Raw genomic sequence first — 16,868 nt, 5'->3', positions numbered from 1 at the left:
TCTGTGCTTACTTTCTGGAGGTTTTTATCATAAATGGGTGTTGAATTTTGTCAAAAGCTTTCTCTGCATCTATTGTGATTATTATATGGTTTTTCTCCTTTAATTTGTTAATATGGTGTATCACATTGAGTGATTTGTGTATATTGAAGAATCCTTGCATTCCTAGAATAAACCCCACTTGAGCATGGTGTATGATCCTTTTAATGTGCTGTTGGGTTCTGTTTGCTAGTATTTTGTTGAGGATATTTGCATCTATGTTCATCAGTGATATTGGCCTGTAGTTTTCTTTCTTTGTGACATCTTTGTCTGGTTTTGGTATCAGGGTGATGGTGGCCTCATAGAATGAGTTTGGGAGTGTTCCTCCCTCTGCTATATTTTGGAAGAGATTGAGAAGGATAGGTGTTAGTCTTCTCTAAATGTTTGATAGAATTTGCCTGTGAAGCCATCTGGTCGTGGGCTTTTGTTTGTTGGAAGATTTTTAATCACAGTTTCAATTTCAGTGCTTGTGATTGCTCTGTTCATATTTTCTATTTCTTCCTGATTCAGTCTTGGCAGGTTGTGCATTTCTAAGAATTTGTCCATTTCTTCCAGGTTGTCCATTTTATTGGCATAGAGTTGCTTGTAGTAATCTCTCATGATCTTTTGTATTTCTGCAGTGTCAGTTGTTACTTCTCCTTTTTCATTTCTAATTCTATTGATTTGAGTCTTCTCCCTTTTTTTCTTGATGAGTCTGGCTAATGGTTTATCAATTTTGGTTTTCTTCTCAAAGAACCAGCTTTTAGTTTTATTGATCTTTGCTATCATTTCCTTCATTTCTTTTTCGTTTATTTCTGATCTGATCTTTATGATTTCTTTCCTTCTGCTAACTTTGGATTTTTTTTGTTCTTCTTTCTCTAATTGCTTTAGGTGTAAGGTTAGGTTGTTTATTTGAGATGTTTCCTGTTTCTTAAGTTAGGATTGTATTGCTATAAACTTCCCTCTTAGAACTGCTTTTGCTGCATCCCATAGGTTTTGGGTCGTCGTGTCTCCATTGTCATTTGTTTCTAGGTATTTTTGATTTCCTCTTTGATTTCTTCAGTGATCACTTCGTTATTTTTTTGTGTGTGTGGTACGCGGGCCTCTCGTTGTGGCCTCTCATGTTGCAGAGCACAGGCTCAAGATGCGCCGGCTCAGCCACCGTGGCCCACAGACTCAGCCAATCCGCAGCATGTGGGATCTTCCCAGACTGTGGCACGAACCCGTGTCCCCTGCCTTGGCAGGCGGACTCTCAACCACTCCGCCACCAGGGAAGCCCCACTTCGTTATTAAGTAGTGTATTGTTTAGCCTCCATGTGTTTGTATTTTTTACAGATCTTTTCCTGTAATTGATATCTAGTCTCATAGCCTTGTGGTCGGAAAAGTTACTTGATACAATTTCAGTTTTCTTAAGTTTACCAAGGCTTGATTTGTGACCCAAGGTGTGATCTATCCTGGAGAATGTTCCATGAGCACTTTAGAAAAATTTGTATTCTGTTGTTTTTGGATGGAATGTCCTATAAATATCAATTAAGTGCATCTTGTGTAATGTATCATTTAAAGCTTGTGTTTTCTTATTTATTTTCATTTTGGATGATCTGTCCATTGGTGAAAGTGGGGTGTTAAAGTCCCCTACTATGAATGTGTTAGTGTCGATTTCCCCTTTTATGGCTGTTAGTATTTGCCTTATGTATTGAGGTGCTCCTATATTGGGTGCATAAATATTTACAGTTGTTACATCTTCTTCTTGGATTGATCCCCTGATCATTATGTAGTGTCCTTCTTTGTCTCTTCTAATAGTCTTTATTTTAAAGTCAATTTTGTCTGATATGAGAATTGCTACTCCAACTTTCTTTTGGTTTCCATTTGCATGGAATATCTTTTTCCATCCCCTCACTTTCAGTCTGTATGTGTCCCTAGGTCTGAAGTGGGTCTCTTGTAGACAGCATATATATGGGTCTTGTTTTTGTATCCATTCAGCCAGTCTGTGTCTTTTGGTGGGAGCATTTAATCCATTTACATTTAAGGTAATTATTGATATGTATGTTCTTATTCCCATTTTCTTAATTGTTTTGGGTTTGTTATTATAGGTCTTTTCCTTCTCTTGTGTTTCTTGCCTAGAGAAGATCCTTTAGCATTTGTTGTAAAGCTGGTTTGGTGGTGCTGAACTCTCTCAGCTTTTGCTTGTCTGTAAAGGTTTTAATTTCTCCATCAAATCTGAATGAGATCCTTGCTGGGCAGAGTAATCTTGGTTGTAGGTTTTTTCCTTTCACCACTTTAAATATGTCCTGCCAGTTCCTTCTGGCTTGCAGAGTTTCTGCTGAAAGATCAGCTGTTAACCTTATGGGGATTCCCTTGTGTGTTATTTGTTTTTCCCTTGCTGCTTTTAATATGTTTTCTTTGTATTTAATTTTTGACAGTTTGATTAGTATGTGTGTTGGCGTGTTTCTCCTTGGATTTATCCTGTATGGGATTCTGTGCTTCCTGGACTTGATTAACTATTTCCTTTCCCATATTAGGGAAGTTTTCAACTATAATCTCTTCAAATATTTTCTCAGTCCCTTTCTTTTTCTCTTCTTCTTCTGGAACCCCTATAATTTGAATGTTGGTGCGTTTAATGTTGTCCCAGAGGTCTCTGAGACTGTTCTCAATTCTTTTTATTCTTTTTTCTTTATTCTGCTCTGCAGTAGTTATTTCCACTATTTTATCTTCCAGGTCACTTATCCGTTCTTCTGCCTCAGTTATTCTGCTATTGATCCCTTCTAGAGTATTTTTAATTTCATTTATTGTGTTGTTCATTGTTGCTTGTTTCATCTTTAGTTCTTCTCGGTCCTTGTTAAATGTTTCTTGCATTTTCTCTATTCTATTTCCAAGATTTTGGATACCTTTACTATAATTATTCTGAATTCTTTTTCAGGTAGACTGCCTATTTCCTCTTCATTTGTTAGGTCTGGTGGGTTTTTATCTTGCTCCTTCATCTGCTGTGTGTTTTTCTGTCTTCTCATTTTGCTTATCTTACTGTGTTTGGGGTCTCCTTTTTGCAGGCTGCAGGTTCGTAGTTCCCGTTGTTTTTGGTGTCTGTCCCCAGTGGCTAAAGTTGGTTTAGTGGGTTGTGTAGGCTTCCTGGTGGAGGGGACTAGTGCCTGTGTTCTGGTGGATGAGGCTGGATCTTGTCTTTCTGGTGGGCAGGTCCACGTCTGGTGGTGTGTTTTGGGGTGTCTGTGGACTTATTATGATTTTAGGCAGTCTCTGTGCTAATGGGTGGGGTTGTGTTCCTGTCTTGCTAGTTGTTTGGCATAGGGTGTCCAGCACTGTAGCTTGCTGGTCGTTGAGTGAAGCTGGGTGTTGGTGTTGAGATGGAGATCTCTGGGAGATTTTCGCCGTTTGATATTACGTGGAGCTGGGAGGTCTCTTGTGGACCAGTGTCCTGAAGTTGGCTCTCCCACCTCAGAGGCACAGCATTGACTCCTGGCTGCAGCACGAAGAGCCTTTCATCCACACGGCTCAGAATAAAAGGGAGAAAAAGTAGAAAGAAAGAAAGAAAGAGGATAGAAGAAAATAAAGTATGGTAAAATAAAATAAAGTTATTAAAATAAAAACATAATTATTAAGAAAAAAATTAAAAAAGCAAAAAACGGACGGATAGAACGCTAGGACAAATGGTGAAAACAAAGCTATACAGACAAAATCTCACACAGAAGCATACACATACACACTCACAAAAAGAGGAGAAGGGGAAAGAATAATAAATCTTGCTCTCAAAATCCACCTCTTCAATTTGGGATGATTCGTTGTCTATTCAGGTATTCCACAGATGCAGGGTACATCAAGTTGATTGTGGAGATTTAATCCGCTGCTCCTGAGGCTGCTGGGAGAGATTTCCCTTTCTCTTCTTTGTTCTTACAGCCCCCAGGGGCTCAGCTTTGGATTTGGCCCCGCCTCTGCGTGTAGGTCACCGGAGGGCGTCTGTTCTTCGCTCAGACAGAACGGGGTTAAAGGATCCCCTGATCTGGGGGCTCTGGCTCACTCAGGCCGGGGGGAGGTAGGGGTACGGATGCAGGGCGAGCCTGTGGCGGCAGAGGCCGGCATGACGTTGCACCAGCCTGAGGCGTGCCATGCGTTCTCCCGGGGAAGTTGTCCCTGGATCCTGGGACCCTGGCAGTGTCGGGCTGCACAGGCACCCCGTAAGGGAGGTGTGGAGAGTGACCTGTGCTCATACACAGGCTTCTTGGTGGCGGCAGCAGCAGCCTTAGCCTCATGCCCATCTCTGGGGTCCGTGGTGTTAACCGCACCTCGCGCCCGTCTCTGGAGCTCCTTTAAGCAGCGCTCTTAATCCCCTCTCCTCGCGCACCAGGAAACTAAGAGGGAAGAAAAATTCTCTTGCCTTTTCGGCAGGTCCAGACTTTTTCCCCGGACTCCCTCCCGGCTAGCCGTGGTGCACTAACCCCTTCCGGCTGTGTTCACGCCGCCAGTCCTCTCCCTGCGCTCCGGGAAGCCAGAGCCTCAGCTCCCAGCCCCGCCCGCCCCGGCGGGTGAGCAGACAAGCCTCTCGGGCTGGTGAGTGCTGGTCGGCACCGATTCTCTGTGCAGGAATCTCTCCGCTTTGCCCTCTGCACCCCTGTTGCTGTGCTCTCCTCCGCTGCTCTGAAGCTCCCCTGCTCCGCCACCCGCAGTCTCCGTTGGGCAGAGTTTCTTAACGAGCTTCCCTGGTATATATTTAACATGTACTGTCACAACACATTGCTGGGGGAATTAAGCACATCCTGTGTGACTCTGCAGGCAGAGGACTCTTGAAAGTTTCCTCTGGACTTAACCCAATATGCCTGTTCCTTTTGCTCTTTTACTTTGTTTTTTTGTTTTTTTGCTGTAATAAATCATAGGACTATATGCTGAGTCTTGTGAGTCTTCCTAGTGAATCATCAAATCCGGAAGTGGTCTTGGGAACCCCCAACACAACTATTTAGGCTGGAATTTATAGGTCTAGGCAAGAAACGATGGAAGCATGGTCCGGGGTGTTGGAACTGACTTGAATGATATTTTAAAAACATTGATAGGATTTGGTGATTGTTTTAATGTAGGGAGAAAGAGACAGGAAGGTATCCAGGATGTCTACAAGTTTCTGAATTAAGCAAATGATTAAGTGGTGGTAACTATTTACTAGGGGAGTAGCATAATATAATAGAAGGGATAACTGAACTGTGTGGATTCAAGTTCAGACGTGGGTGCTTATTAGCTTTGTTGTCACAGGCACATCTTTTGAAGCTCAATTGTCCAACTGAGACTGTTAACGAGGATTGAAAGGAGACATTTGAAGATACTTTCTAAGTTATTAGCTGTATATAAACGTTAATTATGATGACTAAGCTACCATTTATTAAGTACCTAATATGTGCAAGGCATTTTACGTATTGTTACTACTGTTTTTGCACTGTTATAGTTTTCATTGAGTTTTAAAATTCAATTAGAGTACTTAAAGTATTGGGATTTTTTTTTTTACTTTAGAAGTTCTATATTGTATTGTATTATTTTTTATAAGATATATATCAAATTAGAAGCAGATAAAGTGTTGGTTTTAAACACTCAGACTCCCAGACATTGTTATTAAGCACATGATGCCCAGTAAGGGGATTTGCCAAGGGTACACAGTTATTCTGAGGTTGAAACAGAGCATACTTCTCATTCTGCTAAAAGCCTCTTATTGGCATATTGTGTAGATGAATAAAGGGAATTTGATTTCATAATTTCAGATCTGTTGGGCAGAAAATATAATATCACATTGTTATTTTATTAAGTGTTGAACAAAAACCAGTTACACATGCAAGGAAAGTCATGTATTTGTGAAATTATCTTGAGTACAAAATTTCTAGATTCCAAAGAAATAATGATCTTCTCTTTCTCTTGTAGACCATTTCACCTGCATTGTGAAGGTGCTTTTTACCCTATTGTACACGCAAGGTCTTGTGGCACTTTCAGTTAAATGCAATGAGGAAGATAGGTCAGCCTGGAAACACACGGGAGCTCTCAAAAAGGTTAGTGTCTTGTCTGAATTTGTTATTTAGTAGTTAGGTGAATTTATTTAAGTTGGTGATATGAATGAATGAGATTAGATGTTTGAAAGGCAAAATGAGTTATTTTTAATAATTTTAAAAATAGATATATTTATTTTTGGTTGCGTTGGGTCTTCATTGCGGCGAGCGGGGGCTACTCTTCATTGCAGTGTGTGGGCTTCTCACTGTAGTGGCTTCTCGTTGTGGAGCACAGGCTCTAGGTGCACAGGCTTCAGTAGTTGTGGCTCATGGGCTCAGTAGTTGTGGCTCTCGGGCTCTAGAGCGCGGGCTCAGTAGTTGTGGCGCACGGGCTTAGTTGCTCTGCGGCATGTGGGATCTTCCTGGACCAGGGCTCGAACCTGTGTCCCCTGAATTGGCAGACGGATTCGTAGCCGCTGCTCCACCAGGGAAGTCCACAAAATGAGTTATTAACAGTATTTTAATTGGAAATGGAGCACCTTCAGGCAATAAAAGTTAAAAATGTTTTCCTTGCACAATGAGGTCTTCTGTATCTATCTCTAAATGTTAACCTTTTCCCCTTTGTATCTGGACAGTTTTGTTTTTGCTGCAAGCCTTAAACTTAAAGAAGTTATAAAAATTGTATCAACACAATTAGCAAGTAATAAAATGTATGTAGACTTACCTGTTTTACTTACCTGTCATCTTCTCCTTGCCTCATCCCCAATCACAATCCAAGATCGCTTTTGACTCACCACTTCTAGATTTAAAAATCCTGGCCTTTTCTTAGTTATACCTCTTTAAAAACTACTTTTTTCCCTTGTTTAAAAATATATAGATATATAAGTTCTTAGTAAATTTAAAGGCATTCTCTTTCAGTTAAAATTATATGAACAATTTAGAAAAATTCTGCAAGTTTAGTTAAATGTAAGTATTTTCAGTGGCTTGAAAACAAATGGGATACTATGGAACCAAAGTATCCTATGTATACCAAAGTATACTTTGGAACCAACTGTATACTATGGAACCAACTGAGTGAATAGTTTGGCGTAGAGATAGGTGAAATAAGAAGATTACTTCCCTGTTTATTTGGGGAAGTTGGTAAGAAAAAATAGTAAGTATAGTGTAAATTGAACCTTTTCTTTGGTTTATAGACTCTTAAAGAAGTTTTAAGCCTCATTGAAAAGTTTCTGTTAAAATCATATCTACTTGTATTAAAGGAGAGAAAACCAATTATAGATATTGATACATGAAATGTATTCAATATAACCTTCACTTTTTTCACTAGTTTAGTCCCAAATCATGATTATGTGTACAGAAATTTAATGTAGTATCATTATGAAGTTTGTTATATCTTAATTTAGGGATACTGGTTGTTGGCCATTGAACCTGAGTACTAGGCCAAGTTCCTGCCACTAAATAAAGATATTACTTTTTTGTTCAAGACATAAAAACTCTCTGAACCTCAGCCTTGTCATAGGTAAATGAGAAATTAAGAACATATGATTTATAAGGCCCCTCTATTTCTAAAATTCTGTTATTTGAAATAACAAAATGAATTTCTGTCTTTTCCTTCAGTGATTTTTTCCTCCTTGTTTCTAGTTGTTTTGTGGATAATTTTGCCTTCTGCAATTATCTTTCTTTTTTCTAAATATTCTTTTAGTCTCTCTGAGTGCACTCTAATCTGATATTGGGATTGTTTGTATTCAAATCAGGTGTAACAGGTTTCTGTGCTGTGTCATTGTTTAAATGTTTCTTTAGTAAGTTGTCTAACCATGAAAAAGTACACATTTAAAACATTTTCTGATATAGTTTGGGTCTAAATCTATTCATCTGACTGTTCACTAAAATGACACCTACTGACAGAAAATTAGTCAATTGTAAATCTATGATGGAAGGAACATGAAGTAATTTAGGTAACTTCTGTCAGTTTTCTTTCTCAATTTGATCATTGTTAGCTATTTTTAAAAATAATAAAACATTTAATATAAGGCAGATTCTTATCAGAACATAAATTAGAAATTTATAGCCATATAAATTGCTTCAGTGAATGAAAACAAAAAATTATGATATTCTGCAGGTTGGTTTGCCACATTATTAGCTTTTTCTACCATAAATCTAAACATCTAGGTATATAGGATTGTAAATAATAATATTTATGAGGGCTTCCCTGGTGGCGCAGTGGTTGAGAGTCCGCCTGCCGATGCAGGGGACACGGGTTCGTGCCCCGGTCCGGGAAGATCCCACATGGCACAGAGTGGCTGGGCCCGTGAGCCATGGCCGCTGAGCCTGCGTGTCCGGAGCCTGTGCTCCGCAACGGGAGAGGCCACAAAAGTGAGAGGCCCGCGGACCGCAAATAAATAAATAAATAAGTAATAAATAATAATATTTATGAATAATGAAATATCACTGTGATTTCTGTAATTATTCTGTATCATTCATTCCTCCTTTAAAAAATTTCCCTCTTCCTTTAGTTCTTCCTTCCTTTAGTTCTTCCCTCCTCTCACTCCCTTCCTTGTTTTCTTTCTTCATTGAGTCTCATTCATTTCATCCTTATAATTCCTTATCCTCAGGTATGATAATTCCAATGAAAACAGATCTAATCTGGTAAAATAAAATACATAGGTACTGTGTTATTTTCAAAGGGATTTTAGAGTTAATTTGATAATGAGGTTTAGTTGTTTGGAAAAATCATCATTATAGTTAGTATAAATTGTGATCTTTCGGTGAGTGGAATTTCTGTTAAGAGTTTTTATACCAGGATTTCTTAATCTGGGGTCCTTTCCCTTTGTTTTGTTTTGGGGAGTAGGACCATAGGATCCAGCATATACTCAAAGGGCCTGTCACCTCAAAAAGTTTAAGAAGCACTATAATTTTTTTTTTTTAAATAAATTTATTTATTTATTTTTGGCTCTGTTGGGTCTTCGTTGCTGCACGCAGGCTTTCTCTAGTTGCGGTGAGTGGGGACTACTCTTCATTGCAGTGCACGGGCTTCTCACTGTGGTGGCTTCTCTTGCTGCAGAGCAAAGGCTCTAGGTGCGCGGGCTTCAGTAGTTGTGGCACACGGGCTCAGTAGCTGTGGCTTGCGGGCTCTAGAGCGTAGGCTCAGTAGTTGTGGCACATGGGCTTAGCTGCTCTGCGGCATGTGGGATCTTCCCGGACCAGGGCTCGAACCCATGTCCCCTGCATCAGCAGGTGGATTCTTAACCACTGTGCTACCAGAGAAGTCCCTAGAAGCACTATAGTTTAGACAGAGCATCTACCCAAAACAGCATCTGTTGCATCTCTCAACTCTTAATTCTTTTCTTTATTTAACTCACATACTTCTGCCACTTCCCCCACAGGATTCTTCTGATCATGATCCTGGGTCTTTCATCCATGGTCTCAGAAATCCTCTTCTTAAGCTTTATTTATTTAAAAAAAAAGAAAAGCTTTACTTCTTAAAGCTTATCTTCTTAGCTTTACCAAGGAGCCTACTCTTTGCTGTATTTAAATATTGCTTGTATAAAATATGGTTTTCTAAGACTTCTTATGTATGAAATAAAATTATTTTCTTATCTAATACTCTTCTAATGGGAAGAGTTCTCAATACAAAACAGTGACTACTACATTATATTTGACTTTCTGATCTGATATAGTACCTCCTTTAAGTAAAAAAAAATACTTAAAATGTATCTGATAATAATAATTTAAAAAATAATTATTGCTCAATAACTTGCTTGGGTGATCTGAGTATCATTTGTTTCTTATTGGAGGATATTTTCCCCATAATTTGGAAAGTATTATACTTGAAATACTTTTCTGTTGTTATGCTCTATAAATCTTTTACTCAAAAGAGTATATTGAATTAGGCCTTTAGGCTGTCTTGTATATTTTCACAACTTTAAATATGTCACATTGATTAATAAGCAGCAAAATTGTGGTAATATTTTCTTTTGAATTGCCTATTCAGGAAGTACTCTGATTAAATCAATTCTAAAAACATAACATGTTGCTGTTTTGATATTCAGTGGGATGTTGATTCTTGTAAATTATATGTAACCTGCAGGTCATCATATTTGGCAAGTGATCATCCTGTTGATTAATTAGGCAGGGGTGGGGTGGGTCACATGATACAAGGATAGCAGTTGCTGAGTCAGGGACTTTTTATAGTTTATTCAGGACATTATAACACTACATGGCTGCATGATATGGCAGAAAGCAGAGGAGTAATTTAAAAATAATGCAAAGAATTGATTATTAAAAGAGAGACATCCAGGCAAGTTCCAAGGTCAAAAACTCCATTACCAAAATAAATTCCATCAATTAACCACCAGGTATTGTTGCTCAGAGTTTTGTTATGCAAAGGGAGACATAGAAGATATAAAGCATAGTTCCTGACATTTTGGAATTTACAGTCTAGTTGAAGAGAGCACAATAACATGTGAGAAAGGAAGACAGTATCATCAAACAACAAATTCTGTGGTCCTGACTATTAGGGCCTTAAAAATTCAGGATAAACTTACATCCCATAGTGTTTACTCAGTTCTTATATTTTACTATTTAAAAAATATAGTTAGGGACTTCCCTGGTGGTGCAGTGGTTAAGAATCCTCCTGCCAGTGCAGGGGAAATGGGTTTGAGCCCTGGTCTGGGGAGATCCCACATGCCACGGAGCAACTAAGCCCGTGCACCACAGCTACTGAGCCTGTGCCCTAGAGCCCGCGAGCCACAACTACTGAAGCCCGCGCACCTAGAGCCCATGCTCCGCAACAAGAGAAGCCACCGTGATGAGAAGCCCGCACACCGCAACGAAGAGTAGCCCCCACTTGCTGCAACTAGAGAAAGCCCACACGCAGCAACGAAGACCCAGCGCAGCCATAAATAAATAAATAAACAAACAAATGAATAAATAAATAATAAAAGATAATATAAAAATTTTAAAATTTAAAAATATAGTTAATGAATAAACATCACAACAAACTTATTACTTTAAGAGTATACTTTCCTGTAATTTGCAACAACTTTTAATATCTCAGTGAATATAAAAAGTGTATTTCTTTATGTGCAAAAACATTATTGAAATAAATTTAAATTTATAAATAGCCATTTTTTTCCTTTCTTATAAACAGTATAGTCATTAAGCTTAATTAATTTGTAGATTGTTATTTAATGTTTTCTGTAATAAACATATGGTCCTATTTATTTATTTATTTTTATTTTTTGCGGTACGCGGGCCTCTCACTGTTGTGGCCTCTCCTGTTGCGGAGCACAGGCTCCAGACGCGCAGGCTCAGTGGCCATGGCTCACGGGCCTAGCCACTCCGCGCCATGTGGGATCTTCCCGGACCAGGGCAGGAACCCGTGTCCCCTGCATTGGCAGGCGGACTCTCAACCACTGCGCCACCAGGGAAGCCTGGTCCTATTTATTTTTACATTAAGGTGTTTTAACAAATTCTATTCAAGGAATTTGAGTAAAACTATAAAAGAAAAAAATTTGGGGTCCATGTTATGTTTCATGCATGTATGATTTTATCACTGTAACGAGTATATATATGCTTCTATTAGTTTTTTGCACACCACTCTATAAACATTTTTTTCTGTAGCTCAAATTTGTCATATTTACTGCCTATAAAATATTCTGGTATTGCATAATTTAGGTAACTGCTTCACCTTTTTTAAAAAAATAAATGTATTTATGTATTTAGTTTTCGCTGCGTTGGGTCTTCGTTGCTGTGCGTGGGCTCTCTCTAGTTGCGGTGAGCGGGACCTACTCTTTGTTGCGGTGAGCGGGCTTCTCATCGTAGTGGCTCCTCTTGTTGCGGAGCACGGCCTCTAGGCTCGTGGGCTTCAGTAGTTGTGGCTTGTGGGCTCTAGAGTGCAGACTCAGTAGTTGTGGTGCATGGGCTTAGTTGCTCCACAGCATGTGGGATCTTCCCAGACCAGGGCTTAAGCCCATGTCCACTGCATTGGCAGGTGGATTCTTAACCAGACAAGTCCAATAATTGCTTCACTTCTGTTGGTCATTTCTAATTTTTCACTATTATAATGCTTCAGTGAATGTCATGGGTATAAAGTTCTTCTTTTCTCTTTAGATTATTTCCTTAGGAAGAATTTCCAGGAGTGAGAATTACTGGGACAAAAGATATGATATAGATATGTTCATTTACACATGTATTATGTAACTTATATGCTGTCTTTTAAAGAAGTATTGGAATAGCTTTCATCACCTATCCAAATTCATTGTGAATCCAGAGGTGTACTGTTGTACACAGATTTTGAGAAAGTGAAGTTTACATGCTTGAAGAGTAATGAAATCATGATTATACTCTACTCATTAAAAGGTATTCTTTCCAATGTAAATGGTTTTGTAATTTTCAGTGACTAATGGAATTAATTTTTAATTTTTTCCAGAATACATGTGATGCAGAGAAGTCTTATGAAGTCTTATTGAGCTTTGTGATAAGGGAACTATCTAAAGGAAAGTTATACCATGAAGAAGGAATGCAGGAGTGTGCAACGGTATGTTCTCTATGACCAGATGTAGTGGTTATTTAAAAATTTAGATTTTCTTGCCGTTATGAATATTACTGTTTGTTATGTCTATTATAGAACGAATTGTTCTGATTTTCTTTTTTAACTTTAGATTAGCCCTATTGCTTGGTCTCCTGAATCCACGGAAAAATACTTACAGGACTTCTGCTTACATTTCCTCAGAATCACCAGCCTTCTTCAGCACCACCTTTTTGGGGAAGATTTACCTAGCTGCCAGGTATAATTTGTGGTAGAGTGTAGGGAGCCTTTTTTTTTTTTAAACAATTATCTAATTTTAAAAAATATACTGACATATAATACTTATATCTATTATATATCCAGAACTGTCATACAAGTATAGGTTAGTCTAACTCAAAGGAATTAATATTTAGAATATTTACTCTTATTGTTACTTTTGTATTTGTTAACATCTACCCATTTTTATGGTAATATTACTAATATTTGACATTAGAGGAGTTTCGGATTAGATCTGTGGTAATAAACACCCAGTACTTGAACAGAAGATAGTATTCATATTAATATATTTATCACTAATTGTCATTGGCTTTTAATAGCCTTTTTAAAGGGTGTCATGTTATGTTGGTCAGCAAGCTGGTTGTTTGAATATCTGATGGCATTTATGTAATTTTAGAATTGCAAAATATTTAATTTGTAGCCAATTAAAACTTGGATGAATGAATTATCACTGGTTTAATCTATTTTGTAAAACTGAGGGTCAGTGTGAGTAGGCAAGAAAGTGACAGAGTAGGAAACCAGAAGGTAAGTAAACCAAACTGTGTTTATAGGATTATGTCCCTGACGTTATCTGCCATTCATTTCCAGGGAATTTGATGTGAGAGTTAAGTCACTTATATGTATGGTCTTCGAAGCCTGCATGCGGTATATCAGAATTAAGCTGTTGATGGTTCCTTCTCTCTTAAATAATTGACCATTGCATTAAATAGTTTGGATTGCTTGGTTTTTATCAAGTGATTCAAGATAAACTCTGCACATTTGTCCCAAAAACATTCTATTTAGAATTCTAAGATATTGAACAAATTAAAAATATTCATCCATTAGATAGTTTCTTTCATAGTTATTTATTTTTAAATTTGAACTTAAAAGCATGTTTCCTTCTGTCATGTGAAGCATAGAGAAGGTTAATCAAACAAAATTTACTACTTCCTTCATCAGCTTTGCTTTCTTCACATTTAAAAACCAAAGGCTGTGGTTCTTTGTGTTCTTGTTACCTTTGTGTTCTTGTATTCTTGGTTTATGTTGTCATTTGTTTTATTGGAGGGTATTTTTCTCCCATAAACTGAGAAGTACCTGGAAGCAGAAGCTCTTGTATTGAGCACTGAAAATTAGTCCAAGGCTTGGGTGTACAGCGATGCCTATAGTAGAGCACTGGGAATATACTTAGACCAAGGAAGAAATTTATCTATTAGGAGGCATGAAAAGGAATGGTGTGACATAGTGTCAGAAAGACAGGTTAAGGGGAAATTGTGGTGGATCTTGAATTTCACATGAAAGGAATTTGGACCACTGAAAGGTTTTTGGACAAAAATGTGACATGATTCAAATTTTATTTCAGCATGAAACCTCATTCCAATATAAGACATTTTGTGAGCTGTGAGGATTGGAGGGACTAGGAACAGGAAAGCCAGTTGGGAAAGGAAATATTAGAAATAGAAGAGGATAGGAAGCAATTAAAGATTTCGGAGATGAAACAGTAAGGATTTGACAGCTAGTTGAACATGTAGGAGTCAAGGGAGAAGAAGGAAGCATACTGTACTTGGTTTTTGAGCCTGGGAGATTTGAACCGTTATGGTACAGTTGATGGAGGAGGAATATGGAGCAGTTTTGTGTGGGCCGAGATGAAAATATTTTGCATATATTCAATTTGAGGGGTTGGTTGGATTATTTGAGTTAAGTAGATATATTCACCTGAAGTGAGAAAAGTAAGATTACAACTTTAGATAGAAATTTGCTCTTTCTGTTTAGAGTTCTGTCATCTGTGTAATCTTTTTTTGCTTTTAAGTATATATGTAATACATAAAAATGTATATAATTATAGAAATAAATGAATATATAATATAGAAATAAATATACAGTTAGATATTTGCTTGCTCTTCTACTTTATTCACTTTGGCTTTTTTGTTTCTATTAATCATGATAGTATGCTATAGATGGGTATAATATATGCCTACTTTTAACTTTTGTGGATTTGACATGTTTTTCTTTATGTCACTTTCTTTCATTTGGAGTATTTTGTTTCACCCATTCATATCTCATACTTTTATCCAAAAAATTTTTATTAAAATTTATTCTTTTGCTCCCTTTGATTCTAATTGCAAATCTACTCACTCAGCAGTTTTCCCTTAATGTTTTCTTCTTTATTTCTTGAAGTTAACTCAGGAATCGTTCATTCATAGCCCTTTGTTTCATTTGGGGGAGAAAGGACTAAACATTTATTTGTTCAAAGATATTTACAAAGCAGTTTATAATGGCTGGCTGTTTCTTAACTAGCTTATAAACTAGGTTTTCACTTTACAGTGAGGAAACTGAAGGATGAAGACACATCTAAGCTAGTAAGTCAGTTAGAGGTAGAATTTACCACATTCATCTGATAGTATTTATATTGTTCCCCTTGTTCACTTCTTTAACTGAAATTATCTTTTCAATTTTGAGAGGAAAGATGGAGGTGCAGATGCACGGAATTCAGTTGATCACACTCCTCAGCTTTGGCGTACTAAGTATAGTGCCTCTAATATTATTCTCCCTTTGTTCCCCACATGATATCTTATCCCTTACTTCTCAGAAGTAATGTGTATGTCAATATGAACTGCATATAGTGTTATTTTGTGTTTGTTTAACTTGTATAACTGGTATTGTGCTATAAATCTTGTATCTTTCTTACTTTCTTCGTGCTAAATGTTATATCATTTAGACCTAATCATGTAGCTCGAGATAATTCTTTCTTATTTCTTCATAGTGGTATTCCAATATATGTGTATTCCACATTTTACTTACTCCTCATTGGTGAACACCTAGGCTGCCTTCAAATCTTTGCTACCATGAAAAAAAATAAACTGCTGCAATGAACCTAATGTTTTGTATACTTTTAAACCTTCTCTGGATTCTATACCTAGCTAGCTATGGGATTGCCTATGTATGTATGGGATACATTCTGCCTCCTTGCCTTCTAACATGGCTGCTCAAGGTTCACATTCCCATTTGCATTGTGTGAGGGTTCTTGTTTTCTACCCTATACTTGCTAGCACTTTTATTATCCAGTGTTCTAATATTTGCCAGTCACATGGGGGTAAAGTATATGCTTATGGTTAATTTACTTTGCATTTCTCTAATATAAATGCAATTGATCATCAGTCCATGTACTTTCTAGACATTTAAATTTTCCTCTGTATATTTCCTATTCCTATTCTTTGAGCATTTAAAAAAATTGGGGTTTCTGTCACTATCTTGCTATTGCTTTGTCAGTTTTGCAGATATCTTTTTTTTTTTTTTCCCTTTTTGCGGTACACGGGCCTCTCACTGTTGTGGCCTCTCCCGTTGCGGAGCACAGGCTCCAGACGCGCAGGCTCAGAGGCCATGGCTCACGGGCCCAGCTGCTCCGCGGCATGTGGGATCTTCCCGGACCGGGGCACAAACCCGTGTCCCCTGCATCGGCAGGCGGACTCTCAACCACTGCGCCACCAGGGAAGCCCTGCAGATATCTTTTAACAGACTTTGTATTGCCCTTTGTGGAACAGAAATATTTAATTTTAATGTCAGAGCTATCACTTTTTTATTTATGACTTATGCTTTTGGAATCTTATTTTTAAAATCCTTCTCCAGTCTGAGATTATAAACTTATTTTATATTTTCTTCTCTTATTTTTATAGTTTTGTCTTTACATTTATATTTTTCATTTAATCTGAAGTTTATTTTGTAGTAAGATATGAAGTAAAGATCTAATTTTTTCTCCATTTGATGAGGCAGTTTTCCTAAGACTATTTACAAAATAATCTATTTATAAAATAACCTGGCTTTTTCATACTAATTTCTTATGCTAACATGTTTCTATATTTCTGGGTTCTTTGTTGTATACTACTGACCTATTTGTTCCTATACTAGTAGCACACTCTTAACAATGGTTTTATTATAGACATTATATCTGGCAGGGTGAGTTTCACTTTTTTTTTTCCTTCTAATATCTTTTTGCCAAATGCTTTTTTCTAAAATTTTTTGCTGGTTAGCTATATATGCACCTTTATTCTTATATATAAATGTTATATCAATTCGTAACTATCTTTCCAAACTCCTACAAGCTGTTA

The 16,868-nt window shown here is 37.5% G+C and overlaps 1 protein-coding gene across 2 annotated transcripts in view; it reads left to right on the top strand.

Moving 5' to 3' along the window:
- The window catches only part of UBR3 (ubiquitin protein ligase E3 component n-recognin 3), a 254,192-nt gene that overhangs the window by 195,690 nt on the left and 41,634 nt on the right, over nucleotides 1–16,868 (top strand). For both annotated transcript variants that reach the window (XM_089916715.1, XM_089916716.1), the window contains 3 exons: nucleotides 5,920–6,044; nucleotides 12,412–12,519; nucleotides 12,644–12,769. In XM_089916715.1, coding sequence (XP_089772841.1) covers nucleotides 5,920–6,044; nucleotides 12,412–12,519; nucleotides 12,644–12,769 — 359 coding nt within the window. The remainder of the gene's footprint in view (nucleotides 1–5,919; nucleotides 6,045–12,411; nucleotides 12,520–12,643; nucleotides 12,770–16,868) is intronic.

The sequence above is a fragment of the Delphinapterus leucas genome, chromosome 8 (genome assembly GCF_059928025.1).
Source record: "Delphinapterus leucas isolate spDelLeu-1000000601 "Yukka" chromosome 8, BTC_Dleu_Yukka2, whole genome shotgun sequence".
Classification (NCBI taxonomy): domain Eukaryota; kingdom Metazoa; phylum Chordata; class Mammalia; order Artiodactyla; family Monodontidae; genus Delphinapterus; species Delphinapterus leucas.
Note: the sequence above shows the minus strand (reverse complement) of the source record. Positions and strands in the feature narration are given on the sequence as shown.